The 16,965-nt window shown below is 36.1% G+C and overlaps 1 protein-coding gene across 4 annotated transcripts in view; it reads left to right on the top strand.

Annotated features, from left to right (window-relative positions):
* The window catches only part of LOC149084585 (ETS homologous factor-like), a 138,635-nt gene that overhangs the window by 87,836 nt on the left and 33,834 nt on the right, over positions 1 to 16,965 (top strand). For all 4 annotated transcript variants that reach the window (XM_089235008.1, XM_089235006.1, XM_089235005.1 and 1 more), the window contains exon 2: positions 16,195 to 16,273. In XM_089235008.1, coding sequence (XP_089091134.1) covers positions 16,241 to 16,273 — 33 coding nt within the window. In that variant the 5' untranslated portion in view covers positions 16,195 to 16,240. The remainder of the gene's footprint in view (positions 1 to 16,194; positions 16,274 to 16,965) is intronic.

Raw genomic sequence — 16,965 nt, 5'->3', positions numbered from 1 at the left:
TACCGCAACAATTCTTTAACACTTCGTGAAACACCCTGTATCAGCCGCCTTGTTTCTTTAATACAAAAAAAAAATTGCAAATTTCTATTCCCCGTTTCCTGAGCCCCCCTCAAAGCCCGGGTTGTCTCACACCTGTAAGGGCGGCTCTGAATTTCTCAGGAAGAGGGATAGCTTTATCACCAAATGAGATTCGTATTGTATACGTTGGCTAGAGTTGTTGCCGGTCGCGAAATTTCAGCTTCACTGAAACTCATCCGATCCCGGTGAATGATTACACATTGTTTTTCAGGCTTCACTTAAAAAAAACATCGTCAACACAGAATCCCACTGGACAACGTCGTCTGTGTCCAGAGTCGCATTCCATCCAATCTACTCTAGTGTGACGCGCGACTGCGATTCGGTTTTCTCTTTCTTTACGGCGCGATGGGTCACTGGATGGCTTGTGCTCGCCATTCCGTAGTCATTGCTCGGCGCTGAGTTCACGAACTTTGTACGTTGCACCCGAGATGCGAACAGGGGATGTGGGGTTAGATATTGTTCGTGTGCCTCTCGGTGGAAACAAAAAAAAAGGTCTTTCAGCCGTGTAGGAAGTGGTGCTCACTTGTTTGTGTGTGTGTGCGCGTGCGATGAATATTTTGTCGAGATATTTTTCTTGTGTCACGATTATTCACTGATCATTAACCGCTAACTTGTTGGATTTTTGTGTGTGTGTGTGCAATCCACAATAAATTCCTGATCCATTTTTTGAATGCTTTGCATATATCCTGTGATTAATAGAACAAAATTATTTTTCCCATTCCGGCAACATCAATAACAGCAACGACGCTCAACCTCTGGGAGAGTGCGGGCCACTTCATTTGGTTGAGAAAGTATCACCGGCCGCTTAAGCGATAATGTGCCGAGGGATGCTTTAGTGATCTGAAACTGTGCTGTGGGTCGCTTAAATGATCTGGGAATATGCCGCGGACCGCTTATGTAATGTGGAACTGTACCGCGGGTCACTTAATTGATTTGTAAATGTTGCCCCGGGTCACTTAAGGGGAATCTGTAAATGTGCTGTGGCTATTTAAGTGGACCGGAACAGCGCCCCAGGTGTTAAGTAATCTTTAAATGCAATCCGGGTCACTTGAGTGATCTGTAAATGCTTGAGTGGATCCCTAAAATGATCTTGGAATACGCCGCGGATCACTAATTAATGAGGTGCGGGAGTTGTACAAACGTGTTTATTTTTACCTTAATCTGCTGATTGGTCTCCGTTTCTCTTTTTCTTTCCCTTTTCTGCGGAAGGATCATCATCATCATACCCTTATATTTCAGAACATCTCCGGCCACATTATCTCTATCATCCTTCTCTTTTACTATGTGCAGACACACATCTCTTCCTCCACCCTACGCATTTTTTCCTTCCTGGTCGCAGTTCGTAGATTTTTTCATGGCTTAGTCACATATTTTACCAGTGAGTAAATTATTTCTCTCGTTTGTTTGTTTGTTTTGCGGTCCGCCAATCATTTCTCCTATTTAGTGATTTTTTGCCGGTCAGCAAATTTTAGATGACATTGAATCTCTGCCCTATGCAATCATTCAAAAATTTCCTTTTTAACAGGGATAGAACTTTTCGGGGCATTTTCGGCCCTGCATTCCTATGATTCCAGTTCACGTTTGTTCACCGCACCCCTGCTAGAAGTTTATACATGCATTTCTGGAACATCCTGACATTAAAATCATCGGTCGATAGTGGGAATTAACAGGGGAGTATTTACGGGGAGGGGTGGGTGGCTTAGCGGGCTAAAGACCAGGGTGGCAAATTTGAGGAAATAGTGGCTAGTAGAAAGGGGGAATGGGGGGGGGGTTTGTATAACCCTGAATAAATCTGCTTCTGCCCAGACAGCAAGGACCTAGGTCAGTGAGTGACCAAAAGAGTGACACCTAGAGAGTTTACAAGTACGTAAATAAGCAAAAGAGTGATGCCCAGAGTTTGCAAGCACATGAGTGACCAAAAGAGTGACACCCTGCAGTATGCAAGCACGTGAGAGTGCAAAAGAGTGACACCTAGAGAGTTTGCAAGTACGTGAGTGGCCAAAACAGTTTGTACAAGCATGTGAATAGCTAAAAGAGTGACTTAGAGAGTGTGCGAGCATGGGCGTGACCAAAAGAGTGACTTAGAGACACTTTTATACTTGCAGGAGAGGGGGCATACAGGTGGGTTATAGCACCGGGCGGCGAATGCGCTGAAAGAGTAGTCAAGAAAATTAGACTAGAATGGGAGAAGGGCTGCAAAATTCGTGTAGCCCACAGGCGACTAAGCCATAAATGCGCCTCTGCAAATTACTATTTTGAATAAATTACCCTGAGACACAAAGTGGATTATCTCACAACAACGAATTTACTGCCACACATCCTTGTACAAGGGAGGGAAGCCTTACAAATTCCATCGGTGCCCTTAAACTTTAAATGACGGATCAATCACTGATCGAGCTGAGGGGGTATTGAACTCCGTATTAAAACCTTGATTGATGTGAGAAGAGTCCTCTTTTTTTCCTCCCCCCTCCGCACAACACGATAGTATTCGTTTGTGGTAGCTCATGGAGAATGAGTATGCGCGCACGTCCAAATCATTTGTTTATAATCAAAGCTCAGTAATCATTCTTAATGAAACAATTTGTTTTTCTGTATGACTTCAAGATTGTAACTGAGAATCGATTTTGTTTTTGTATCTGGTGTAAAGAAGCAATTCCCCCAAGCAATGGTAACGATACGTCTTGGCTAAATTTGTCTTAACGGTTCCATTGTACCAGTTTTGCTCTTCTTTTTTTCTTTCCTACTTGTTTCGTGTGTTATAATTTTATTCTTTCTGTCGCCGTATCTTCGATGATGATTAGCTTTTTCCAAGGCTCGCTTATCATCATCATCATCATTATTATTATAAGTAGTAGTAGTGGTGGTGGTATCTGCCGCCGTATCTCTCTCTCTCTCTCTCTCTGTATGGCTAGAGACGAGAGAGTTGACTGAACTGGGCTTGTTTTGATGATTATTGTACGAAAAAAAAAAATAAATAAATAGGCCAAGATCGCGAACGAATCTCTCCACGGAATCGTAAAGAAAATTTTCCATTCGATTTCTGTCTCGGTGAAGTTTGTCGTGATCGGAGGAACGTCACAGAAAGTTTTACGATTTTGATTGATGGAACCTCTTGATTGAATAAAACCCCTGCTTCGACGAGATGCGAATGTGCAAACTGAGATTAAAAGGAAATGGGTACATCTATCTATATATATAAAATTGATTTTCTGTGAGTGTGTGTGTGTGTGTATGTTCTCTATACAAATCTACAATTTTAGATCGATCGTCTCCAAATTTTGCATATATACCAAATGAGACCCGACTTAAACGATAGGCTACTTTAAAATTTCGTCAGAGTAGGGCAAATGCCCCAAATGGGCAAAAAACTGTCGGGCAGCAATAGTTTTTTGACCTCAACAATCACTTTCCGAACGTTTACTTTGGTTACCGTGGTTCCCTAGCAATGCGTTTCAGACGTGTATATGCCTTTACAACGGTTTGTTACTTCTCTAATCCTGTTATCATATGTATAATAGGTTATGCCTTTATAATGCTTTTCCACATCTTCCAATACTCTCAGTAATGAGGCTTTTTGAACAGGCGTCATAATCATCACCAGCATCGCTTTGAGGGTCAGGAAAAGGGTGATCCTCATAGAAATCAGTGTTAAAATTGCCGATTTTACCGTAGAAATGCGAAAATTTGGTTGGGTTTTCCACCACACATAAATAATTTAAAAAATTTTTGAAATATTGAGTTCGCTTATGGATATACGAAGCTCAGAAAATTAAATATGAAGTAATTAGCTGGACTTACTTTTGAGTTGGACATTCTCATGCAATAACATTGATTTCAACATTTTATTTACATCTTCTCAAGCATGAAAATTAATGTCTCCGTATTGTCTTTTGATATTCAACTGCATAAATCAACATATGGGTTAGGATATTTTAAAATTAATTATGGGCCTGTAAAAAGTACATCGAAAAAATTCCACCGCTTTATAATTAAGCATTTTTGGAAGCTGAAACAGGCAGATGGATAACTTGAAGTTCGGGGGGGGGGGGGGAATCGAAATACCTAGCGCCCATAAAAAATGGGGGGGACTATATTCATTTCCATGTTTCCTTAGATCTAGATTTGTTTATTTCATGAGTCGCACAGGAAGTCGCCATATTGGTTAACTTTAGACACGGTTTGCATGTCCCTCAAAGAAAGAGGGAGATATCACGTGGTCGAAAAAGCCTCATTAAAGAAAACCCGGGCAGCGCCGGGTATTATAGCTAGTATATAATAAATGTCAAAACTATTATGTCGTCCCAAAAATACAAATACAAATATACAAATACAACGCCACAACAGGCAAAATGCCCAACGAGGTGGCTGATAAGAATACTGATTATTTTTGGTAATTTGATGTTTTCACATTATCATATCGAAATAAACATTTTTTTTTTTTAGTGGCAGGAACAAGAAAATCTCTGATACTGAGCAAATAAAAATTCTGGCTTTCATTGTAATCAGGGTATTTTGAATAATTTTTTTTTTTTATAGCAGTGTTATCCGACCTTTCCGCAACTGCGGACCGGTCGAAGAATTTTAATAATTTCAGGCACCGGCAAAAAAAAATATATAAATATCAGAAAAACGAAATGATTTGCGATACCAGCAAGAAATAAAAAGGAGAAAAGAAACAATTTGTGTGCGGCGAACCGGCAAAAATAATAAACGAACAGGAGAAATGATTTGTAAATAGACAAAATATAAATAAATGGAAGAAAAGAAATAATTTAATAATAAACCGGAAAAAATGAATAAGTACAGTGTCCCACAATCTACTAACGGTTTTGTCAAAATGGGAAAACGGTGACAGATATTAAAGCCTTAATATCTTAAATCTTAATTCAAATTTCGGAAGAAAAGTTTGGAAAGAAGCGTTTTTAGCTAGTTTTTGCTGTTCTTTAAACGTCAATATTGCACTTTGAAACTTGGAAAATTTTCTTGTTGACCTTAAGTGAGACAGGGCAACAACTTTCTAATTTTTGGTGCAGGGTGTCCGTATAAAAAGTTATATATTATTATTATTATTTTTTAATAACCATGCATCCCCATGCAACACGAATGACGTAGATGAAATTCATGTATTTGCACATTTTTATTAAGCAAGATTGCTTAATAAAAATGAACAGCAAAAACTAGCTGAAAACGCTTCTTTCCAAACTTTTCTTCCGAAATTTGAATTAAGATATCTTGGCGAATATTGCACTTAGAAACGTGAAATCTCTTTCGTTGGCATTAGGGGAGACAGGAAAACCACTTTCTTATTGGGTTTTTGGACACAGGGTGTCCATATAATAACTATACAGCCCCTCAATGAATTAACAGTAGAAAAAAAATTATGGACCGCAAAATTAGTTTTTTTTTAATGCTGTGTAAATAATTTGATGACAGCGAAAAAGGGAATAAATTGGTGAAATCGTTTGAAAAAAACATCAAAAAACAAATAAATGGTAGATGTGATTTGAAAAACTGGAAAAAGCTAAATAAAAAGGAGAAATAATTTACAGACTGTGGTGAAAAACCAATACCTTAAATAGGGAAGATAATCTGCGGAGAGAAATAATTGAGTGACTGGCAAAAATAAACGATGGAAATAATTCGTAGACCTGCTGAGACAGAAACAAAAACCGGTATAAAAAGACGGTATACCATTTAATATGAAATCTATAATTATGTAGCAGCTATATATGACTTGATCGAAATATTTTCCAGCGATTGTTGAACTGTTTTATAGGACGCGATCAAAAGTTTCGATATATCAATGCGATCAAAAGTTGCATTCTGTCCCCATGATTCCAATGGAGATGGATCTAGTGTTGTGATCTTGATGTTTTCACTTGATTATTCATGAAGGATTTTCTGGGTTTATAAGATATGCATATTCAAAAAATTTGACGATTTGATGAACTTTCAAATCCGGGAGTATCAGTCAAGGAGATTAGGATCGGATTGTGGATGACCTTTTGAGGAAATGACGATGCCACATAAAGATCGAAATCGGGAGAAAAGAAAAGCCCGGAATCGATCACTCAAAGTGAAGCAGATAATGCTCAACATCCTTAAAAATGCACTTGGCGAATATTTCGTGAAATTGTCCGAGAAAAACCAGCATCTATATCGATATTCTAAACGTATGACCTGCTTCCGAAATGCGATGAGAAAGTCCCACTTTGATGCCTCATTTTTCCTTGGTTGCCCAAAACAAATTCTATGAGATAGACGGGAATGTTTATCGACTTGCTAATATTTCAAATATGCTTACGTTGATACAGTATCCACGTGTTATCATTTGGCCGCATGTAGGGCGCAAGTGGCATCACAAATTTGTTAGTGAATTTGTTTTTGTTCTTGTGTGTGGACCCTAAAGCTATAACATTTAGGTCGAATGACCGCAGCGGAAAGTTCTATTCGCAAGAAGGCTGCTATACCGCAACATTTGCATTAAGGATGATGACTCGGCACTCCGTTATTTGCGTTTTCATGTTCTTGAGATGTCTCTTAGTGAGGAATAATCTCTTATTATTATTAGTAAATAATCAGATACACATACACACGGTCGGTCCCGCTTAATCGGGTAACGGATAAGCAGAGATACCCCGCTTAAACGGATAAAATCCTCCTTCAACAAAATTTCTCCCATAGAGGCAATGTTGAAGTTCCCCGAGTAATATGATAATTTCGACTTTTTCCCGTTAATCGAATATTTCGCTTTACACGTGCACTGTTAATACACATAATGACTTTATCGAATGGAATGTTTGGAATCAATGGAAAATATGTTACTGGGTTAAAAAAATGAAAAAAAAATTATTCGAGAGTAGTTCTTCAAGTATTCAAGTTGTCTTTTCAATATGTAAATTTCATTATTTTATTTTTGTTCTCTGTTGAGCCAGTAGAAGGCGCTAACTTTCATAATGAAAAGTAAAAAGTCTTTTAGGTATTGTGATCAATGATCACATAATTTAATTTACTTTTTCATTTCATTGTTGATGTCTGATTTATTCGAGAAGCTTTATTATAATATTGATCTTTCATCATTTTTCAATATACATACTATACTAACGTTTCAAAATGGCAATGGAATTGTTCGCCGCATAATCGGATAGCCGGATATTGTGTGCTGGAATCGTTGATATCCGATTAAGCGGGGCCGAATGTACTTCATTGAAATAATCGATTGATTGTAAACATAAAATTCAAAATAAACGACGAATATTTTTTTTTCTCATTTGTTTGTTAGTTTGTTCATTAAAAAAATATGTATCGTTCCATTTGTAATGTATCGTTCCAATGTATATATGATCGTTCCATCAATTATAAATTTCCAATTTGTCAAACAGTATGGGTTTGTTGACCTCCTTGGCTGATTTCTTTTTGCTCATTTTGAATTTTTGTAAGAAATGAAACTAATAAAACTGAAATTGAAAAAAAAGAGTTTGAATATGTAATTGACTTCCTTCAACAAATTTTTTAACAACGATTTTTCAAAACTGTTCAACAATGAGTTTTTTTAAAGATTTTATTCAACAATGGTTTATCGATAAACTTTGTTCAAGTATATATACGTTGCTTTGAAAGAATTTCTCTTTTTTTCTACAATGATTGTTTTGAAAACACATTGTTTAACAATGAAATTTCAAAAGACTGTTCAACAATGATTTTTCTTCTAAAGATTTTATTAAACACTGGCTAATTGAAAGTCTTTGTTCAGCAATAGTGTATCTCAAAAAAAAATTTATTCGTGTACATTTTTTTTTAAGTACTTCTCTTTCTTCAATGATGACTTTTTTGGAAAGATTTTGTTCAATGATGACTTTTTTGGAAAGACTTTGTTCAATGATGACTTTTTTGGAAAGACTTTGTTCAATGATGACTTTTTTGGAAAGACTTTGTTCAATGATGACTTTTTTGGAAAGACTTTGTTCAATGATGACTTTTTTGGAAAGACTTTGTTCAATGATGACTTTTTGCTGAAGATTTTAAACGCTGCTTTTTCAAAAATACTGTTCATGTATACTTTTGCTTGAAAAACTTATTTTTGTTTAACAAATTAATTTTTTGTAAAGACTTCATTTAACAGTGATTTTTTGGAAAGACTTTGTTCAACAATTGTTTCTCAAAACTCATTATTCAGTAATTTCTTCAAAAAGACTTTTTTCAACAATTTTTTTTCACAAAATAATTAGTTCAACAATTGTGTCTCAAAAGATTTCGCTCAAGTATAATTTTTCTTTGGAAAAATTGGTCTTTTTTAACAATGGCTTGTTTGTAAAAAGATTTCGTTGTACAACGACTTCCAAAAAAATTTGTTTTCCCTCAAAAGACTTTCTTTTCCGAAGAGACTATCCAATGAAGTTTTTTTCGAAAAAAATTCGTTCAATAATGTTTTTTCGGAAACTTTGTTCAACAATGGTTTCTCAGAAGACTTTGTTCAACAATGGTTTCTCAGAAGACTTTGTTCAACAATGGTTTCTCAGAAGACTTTGTTCAACAATGGTTTCCCAGAAGTCATTGTTCAATGGTCTATCAGAAGACTTTGTTCAATGGTTTCTCAGAAGACTTTGTTCAACAATGCTTTCTCAGAAGACTGTTTAAATATGTTTTTTCTGGGGAAGAATTTTACTTTTGTGCAACAATAACTTTTTTGATTGACTGTTCAACGTTGGTTTTAATGCAAGTGATTGTTTAAAAACATGTTTTAGAAGTTTGGCATATATTTTTAGGACTGTGTTATGCTTTACAATGATTTTTGTGATTTATCAAAAATTGCTATTGAAAATGTTGTTCAAACATTACTTTTGAATATATAGACGATTTCATATTAGAAATCACGAACTGACCCCAAAAGGGAAAGACTTGAAGAATGTGAACCTTTTTCAAGGCCTCTTGCGTGTGTGAGAATTTAGTTTTGGTCCCGTGGAGGGCGCACAAGGACATGCTTCTTTACTATGAGGCGCTTACAAATGTATCTTGTGTTCATCTCGTGGAGAATTAATGAAATTATCATCAAAACATAGAGCAGCATTTTCAGTTGCAGGTAGGTTTTGTGTCCCAGTAGTTGAAATTGAAAAATACCTATCTATTCAAACCTATGAAGCAAATTAAAATCTGAATTCTGCACCTTATTCCACGACGAACCAGGAAAAAACACATGTTTAAACAATAGAAATAATTATAATGACATTGTTTTTTTTTTTGTTTTTTTTTGCCTTAATGGGTTATGGATGAATCGATCAAATAATTGAGAAACACAACAATAATCGTTATTAAACGAGACTGTTCACCGTTTCATTCACGACGAGGCCACGAGCGATCCACGTAAGCTAACTATTATTCCGGAAGCCTTAACCAGCACAACAATTCGGTCCTAATTATCTTGATCGCTGCTTCTTCCAACACAAACTTAATTAAGAGTAGGTGGGGAAACCCGGATGTAAAACCTCAAAAATCAGTAGTAAAAAAAAGAAATGCAAACTTGTACCTTCCGAATCAGGTTTCGTCTTTTTTATTTCTCCTCGCCATCTTCTTCTTTTACCTTAAAAAAAAAATAGAATTGGTATAATTTAATATACGTCAAGGGGGGAATTACTACTCCGTTTACTCGTCAGGGGGTGTTCTTTCTGTAAAAAAAAAAAAAGAGAACCATTACCATTCCGTGTATAGCGTATATACGTGTGGCCCCCAGGGGCCCTTAGAATTCAGGCCTCCGTTGGAGGACATGGTCTCTGACCTTGCGCGTTTGGCCCACTACCGTAAATTCTTCAGATCAGGGCATTTGTTGTTGTTCCTTCTTGCGATAACGCTCGATATGAGTTGTATATGGACACACGTATGGTTCTCATTAACCCTCCTACTCCTCATTGAAGAATATTGCTTATTTTTCAATATTATTGTCATTATTTTTACTTTGTCTTATCGTTTTTCCGTGATGCTCTTTGGATGATGATGGACTTGGCACAGCAGCAGCAGCCGAAATCAGAACATGTCATCTTTTTTTGGATACGGTACAGCTCTTATACGTGACTCGAATGTGCTTTTTTTTTTTTTCTCTTAGGGTTAAAGGTTTTTGTTCTATGGACATTTGTTTTTTTTTTAATAGAATAACATTGTAGAGTCTCTCCGTGAATGTTAATTCTAGATGCTCAAGATCCTGATTTTTGTGATCTACTTTAGAAATTAAACATATTGATGACGGAAAATGGGAACATATGGGACGTATAAAACCGTCATGATTGAAATGACCCGAAATAAGATGTAGAAATGACCCATTGGCAAATTGTGGTTCGCAATAAAGACCATTGCTCCATATCATCAGTGGTTCTTCGGAGATATAATTTCTATAATGTCTAAAATTATTATAGTTTTGCGTCACGAGATGTCTAAGAGTTAGTTGGAATTTGATTATATATAAAAAAAAATCTATAATATTTACTTCTATGTTTATCATCAATTTGCCTACATGGATGAATGGGTGCATTTTATCTTAACATGCATTTTATGTTAACCTTAACTTGAAATCCTTATGCTTTTTCTGAATTTTCAGCAATATTATGAACTAATGTTTTCAGTTCAGGAATGATCTGGAACAATTTACCATCAGTGACTAATGTATTAACCTCAGCCCATTCATTCATTCAGTGTATCAACCTCATAAAATCTCGGTAAAAAGGGACGCAAAAACACGGCACAGCAGAATGATGTACTTTAGATTGTAGCTCCTTGTCTATTCAGATGCATGTGAGAGTGGTTCAATTATAATTTTTGTTAAATAATACGTAAGAGTCATTCGGTAATTATCGAATTATTTATTTTATGCCAGGTCCACAAATTATTTCTCCCATTTATTTATTTTACGCAGGTCTGCAAATTATTTCCTTCATCTCTTATTTCACGCCTGTCAGCACACTATCCCCCCCCCATTTATTTTATTTTTGCTGGTCCGCAAATTACTTCTTCCATTTAATTGTCTTTTGCTGGTTCGAAATTTATTTCTCCCATTTATTTATTTTCACCGGCCCGCAAATTATTTATCCTACATTTTTTTCCCCCTTGGCGGTTCTCCAATTATTTTTATCTATTTGTTTACATTTTGTCGGTTTGCAATTTTGTTTTCCCCCTCTCATTTCCGTTAGTCCGTGAAACTGTTCAGCTCCTTCCACCGGTCCACAGTTATAAAGAGATTGAAGAACACGGGCTGGAATATACACTGCACTGTACCGCGCTAATCAATTCTAATATGAGTAATCGTTTCAGCATGCATGGAACGCCGCTGTGGTGATCGAGTGGTCATAGTGACGGACTCTCACCTCGGGGACCCGTGGTCGGCTGAAGTTGGTTTTCTGTGGTTCCCAACTTCGAGGCGCAAATGCGAGCCGAACTCCCCGTTAAAAAAAAAAAAGTCTCGCCGCAGAGACCAACAGGCCTACAAACAGTACAAGTATTCAGTCATTACACTTCGCTTACTTCACTTCTGAAATATAGGTGGTCTCACTGCGAAATCGGACACAACACTAAATACGCACTCAGACCGTTAGGTGCCCACACTTACACTTCCAGCACAACTCATTAGGTAGTAAATTTCCCATGGCGATAGACCTGAGTTGTGCTCGGTTTGAAAAAAAAATGAAAAAAGAGCGTGTATGGAACGAATCAACTGATTTCCATCACTGATACAAAACGATTAGAGATCCAAGTTACACAGTCCAGGAGGAAATTTGGCCTCGTAATTTGAGACATCACTATATTGTGATAGAACCGCGAGATATCATAATTCGTCAATATCTAACAAGATAAAGTCGTTATTTTTCCTTATACAGGTGTCCCTAAGCTGTCAGGCACTCCTCCCTGTCCCTAGCCTAGAGTAGCGATTGAAGTTCCCTGGGAGAAACGGAGGAATTCTGAATCTGTAAATTTGTGGTATAATAATGAAACATAATATTACTGAGAAATTGAATCTTCTGGATGTTGTGCCGAGACTGATGTTTGGAGGGGGGGGGGGGCGTTTATCTCCTCCGGGATTCAAGCCCGGATCCCCTTGCATGCCGACTAATGCACCGGAGAGGCACTTTTTCGGTTCCTTGCGGCGCGCAGTGGTGACGCGGGGCGCTGAGTGGAGTCGTGGCGGTCTCCCTTGGCTGAAGCGGGTTTTCGCCCCGGTTGGGGTTTTGTATGGGGAGATGGTGTTTTTTCGGCCTGAAATGTGCTGAGAGATTGAATTTTCTGGATGTTATGCCGAATGTTATGGGCATCTTTTTCTCAGCCATCTCGTTGGGCATTTTGCCTGTTGTGGCGTTGTATTTTGTATTTGTATTAAAGTGTAGTAATAAGGGTTTTTATTAAGTAATGTCATGTTTAAGAAAGAAAAAAGAAAGGCATGTAGAAGCGCGAGCAAATTTTGAGAGCTCGGTGTAGTCCCTACCCTGATATCTGCGCTGGTATAAAGCCAGTTTTCAGCAAGCTGGCACTTGAACTGGAATTTTTGCAAATTAATTAAAACAGCACGAAGTTAGTGAAAATAGACTGAGAGCGCGCGCGTTCAAGCTGTCAAGTTAATCCTCACGAACAGATATGATTAATAATCGTGTTTATATCGGCAATACGTATCATCATCATCTCGTTTCACCTCGTCTTTAATTGATTTTATTGCTAATTTAGTGAAACTTGTCATTAGTGTTTTTCATTTTTTATATTCTCAGCTCAGAGTTCATTATCATTAAGTGTGAGTTATTCACAAGATTCAACAGGTTTCCAGCTTCAAGGCTCACAACTTTTGAAGAGAGTCACGATCTCATTTATTCGATATTTACACATTTCCTCACACTCGTAATTCCATTTCACTTTTTCCGAACTTCCTCGTATCATTTACTCGCTCGTGAGGTTTTCATTGCTTCCATAAATCAAATATATATGAGTGTGCATGCGTTTAATGAATAATACATAGTTAAATATATGAATCAAAATTACATAGTACTTGTAAATCATCGGAAATCAGTTAAACCCCGAAAACCCGTCGAAAATTTTGGGTTTTTCTGTGCTCAACGATCATCGTTACGAATCATTAAACTTGAATATTATTTATTACATTTTTATCGCTATAGAACTGGCTAGAAGTATTTATATTATATCTTTTCTCAATGAAATTACACTAAAGCGCAGCATTTCTTGTTGCACAAGTGTGCGTAATTGAAATGTTCTGAGCTGTCTACGGGTTTGCAACTATTCGTCAGAACGATATGAAATTTTGGAATTGTCAATGTGTAAAGAAATTGAGAGCGAAAAAGTCAGTTCTGACACGCACATTAACTTGCTGTAGCAAGACCGCGCGTATGCAAGAACACGTAGATGTATGGGTTTTTGGCAGACCTGGCGGAATCCCCCCTGGACAGGCCACATTTGACCCCGCTGGGCGGAGGTTGTGCGCCCCTACACTTGAGGGTGTTTTCTATGCGAATTGTATAGCACGTGCTAATTATTTGCAAACGTGTGACCGAATTTCTCAAGCTTATGGCTGGGTATACATCTCCAATATAAAAACAGTTTACACATTCTTATTTCTCCACTAAAAATTATGTTATATTAAGTTTACAATAACGTGCTTTCCTGATAAAACTTTTTTTACGAAAACAGTGATTCTCTGCAAAAGAATACGTGAAAATTTTAGATTCGAATGGAATTGTGTAGCTCTCCTCACCCCAGACCTCTTTGGAGTTTCATAACTTTCTGATCAATAATTGGAACTACAGACAGCTCAAAAATTTTAAATGTTAATTACGTCCACCCTGTATATAAGCGATTATTTGAATTCAACTATGCCTATCACAAATTTTCAGAAATTTACTGAATTCAGCAATAGCTATCGTAAATTCATGGAAAAGTAACTAAATTCAACAATAGTTATCTTAAATTCGTGGAAAAAGTAGCAGAATTCAGTAATGGTTATCGCAAGTTCGTAAAAAAATAACTGAATGTAACAATGGTTATCGTAAATCCGCAAGAAATAACTGAATGCAACAATGGTAATCGAAAATTCGTAAGAAAAAAATTGAATATAACAATGGTTATCGCAAATTCGTAAGAAATAACTGAATGTAGCAATGGTTATCGCAAATTCGTAAGAAAAAAATTGAATATAACAATGGTTATCGCAAATTCGTAAGAAATAACTGAATGTAGCAATGGTTATCACAAATTCGTAAGAAATAACTGAATGTAACAATGATTATCGCAAATTCGTAAAAAATAACCGAGTTCAGCAACGGTTGTTTCTTTATCTAATTTAATAATGCTCATTCGTTGGTGTTTTTTTTAAAATCAAAATGCATTTGACAATAGTTATTACAGTCTTAAAAAATGAAACTGAATTCAACAGTTGTTTCACTAGTTTTTCTCATTCAAAAAGTCGAGGAAAAAAATCAACAAAACAAAGAAGCTCAACTTAAGTGTAAGAGCAACACCTTTCCGGGAAAAACCTAATTTTCGTGATTGCTTTCACATGTTATATTCTACAAGTATTCGTTTTTATAAATACATATTATTTGATTCTTAATAATTTCAAACTCGTTAAATTTTGTTGATAAATGTTATAAAATGACGCATAGAGTGCCGATTTCGTGGAGATTGTTATTATTATTATTATTATTAACAACAAGAAATTAACGTAGGCTGCATCAGTTCAAACGCTGACACCACCAAAAAATTGTGTTTTGACACTTTTTTCAATGCATAATTTTTTTTTAAAATCTAGAATCCATCATATTTAACCATTATTTTTTGCATATTTAAAATTTTAAATTTATAAACGGCTTCTACTAGTTACGAAACGAGAAAGTGATTGAATTTTCAAAAATTAAGTTGAACAATTGATTATTCAATCGAATCCATTAAAAGGTTGAGAACGTGACCATCGTGTAGAATAGGCCAAGAAATATTATTGTATATATTTGTTGATGTTTTTTTTCCCATGCGATACTTTGATCATCAAATTCCTGAAAGCAGTCCTGTCCAATCAGTTCACTTAAAAACCTTACTATCATCATATAAAATAATTTAAGACCAGTCAGTAAAATATTATTACAAAGAATACGACGCATCCTTCTGCTACTAAGTATCCCATTAGGATTCTATCGTTGAAAGGAATGCTGAAAGACTTCCTCACGGTTTTTCTCCCATCAGTTACGACATCTTACATCATGGTTTATCATCAGAACATCATCCCTTGAATTGTCATACAAAGAAAATATTTATTTCAAAATCATTTCCCAGTTTTTTCCCTTAAACATTAGACAATTTCGCTTACGCCAATCTGGCGAGAATCCTGTCAGCTCAACGCCAAGTGTTTGGCGGGATTTAGTGGTCGATTGATGTGCTGATGCGTACGTAGATCTAGGTCCGGCCGCAAAAGAAGTTGCTCTCCTCTGTCCTCGATCATTATGTGTGTTTAGCTTGAGAGTGCTCAGGCTTCTCACCAGTCGTTCCTGTAGAGTCACTCACCACCACCAAGGTTTTCTCTTTCTTCGGAGCCAGAAATTAAGAAGAAAAAAAAGGAGGAGGGGATCTGTTTCTGTTCGAGCGCGGGAACTTTCACCTTGATCCGTACCACCTAGAAGTCCTTGCAATCCTGATATATCCAAGGTTACTCTTTTGCGCCAAAGTGAAAAAAGAAACAAAAAAATTGTATAGTGCCTGAGAAATAGTGTTTAATTTCTTTCTTATTATAATTATTATTCTACGAGCTTGATTTGCTGGAGAAAGAAATGCTCAAAAGACTACTATAGTATAGAATCCATATTCATTTGAGCGGTGGAAGAGAAGAAAAAAAAAACTATATTCTCTCACAATTCGTATTCACATTTGAGCACGGTTTTGAATATCGACTGAAGATATAAGCGATATAGAATCTGTGCGCCATGCCGTGGTGTGCTTGTCCAGCTGCTTATAGGATTTTTGTGTGTGCATAGTGTGCTTTAGTCTGTCTACATTTGAAAAGAAAAAAAAGAGCGAAATATATAGCTATAACTCGTTTTGTGACCAGAAATCTCTTTTTTTTTCTCTCTCTCTCTCTCATTCCTGGATTAGGAATTATTATCACCAGCACGGAAATTCACAAGGACAGCACAGGACTATGTTAAGCCCGGATTTGGCTTCGGAATTACAGGTAAGAATTTAATTCATTCTGTCTGAATATTTATTTTATGTGATGTTTCTTGTGTATGATGAAAAGTTTCTTGATGTGAAAATTTTAGATAAATATCGAAGTAGCAATGGTTATTGCGATTTTTCCAAAAATTGAACTGAGTTCAACGATTGTTATAGAGAATTTTAAAAAAAAAATTGGACTGAATAATTATTGTGAGTTTTCAAAAATTGAATTCAACAATGGTTATCGCAAACTTTTTTCAAAAATCGAACCGATTTAACTATGGCTCATCGCAGTTTTTTTTTTTAAATAAAACTGAATTCATGAATTGTTATCGCAAATTTTTGAATATTGTGCTAAATATAAGAAGGGTATCGAAAATTTATAAAATAAAATTGGACTTTTTTTTAAAAATTTAAGCGGGAAACAAACAATGGTTGTTTTCAAATAATCTCAACTACGGTTATCTCAAATTTTCAAAAATTGAACTGAATTCAAATATTTTTATCGCAAATTTCTGAAAATTGAGCTGAATTCAACCACAGTCATCGCAAATTTATGAAACAAATTAAACTGAATTCAACCATAGTCATCGCAAATTTTTAAAAATTAAAGTGAATTCAACAATGGTTATCGTGAATTCGTAAAAACTAAACTGAATTCAGCAATTGTTGTTCCTAATCTGATTTAATTTAACAATTATTAGTTGT

The sequence above is a fragment of the Pholcus phalangioides genome, unplaced genomic scaffold (assembly GCF_987345545.1).
Source record: "Pholcus phalangioides strain wild (caught in Gottingen) unplaced genomic scaffold, Ppha-v1.0 ptg000008l_1, whole genome shotgun sequence".
NCBI classification, from domain to species: domain Eukaryota; kingdom Metazoa; phylum Arthropoda; class Arachnida; order Araneae; family Pholcidae; genus Pholcus; species Pholcus phalangioides.
Note: the sequence above shows the minus strand (reverse complement) of the source record. Positions and strands in the feature narration are given on the sequence as shown.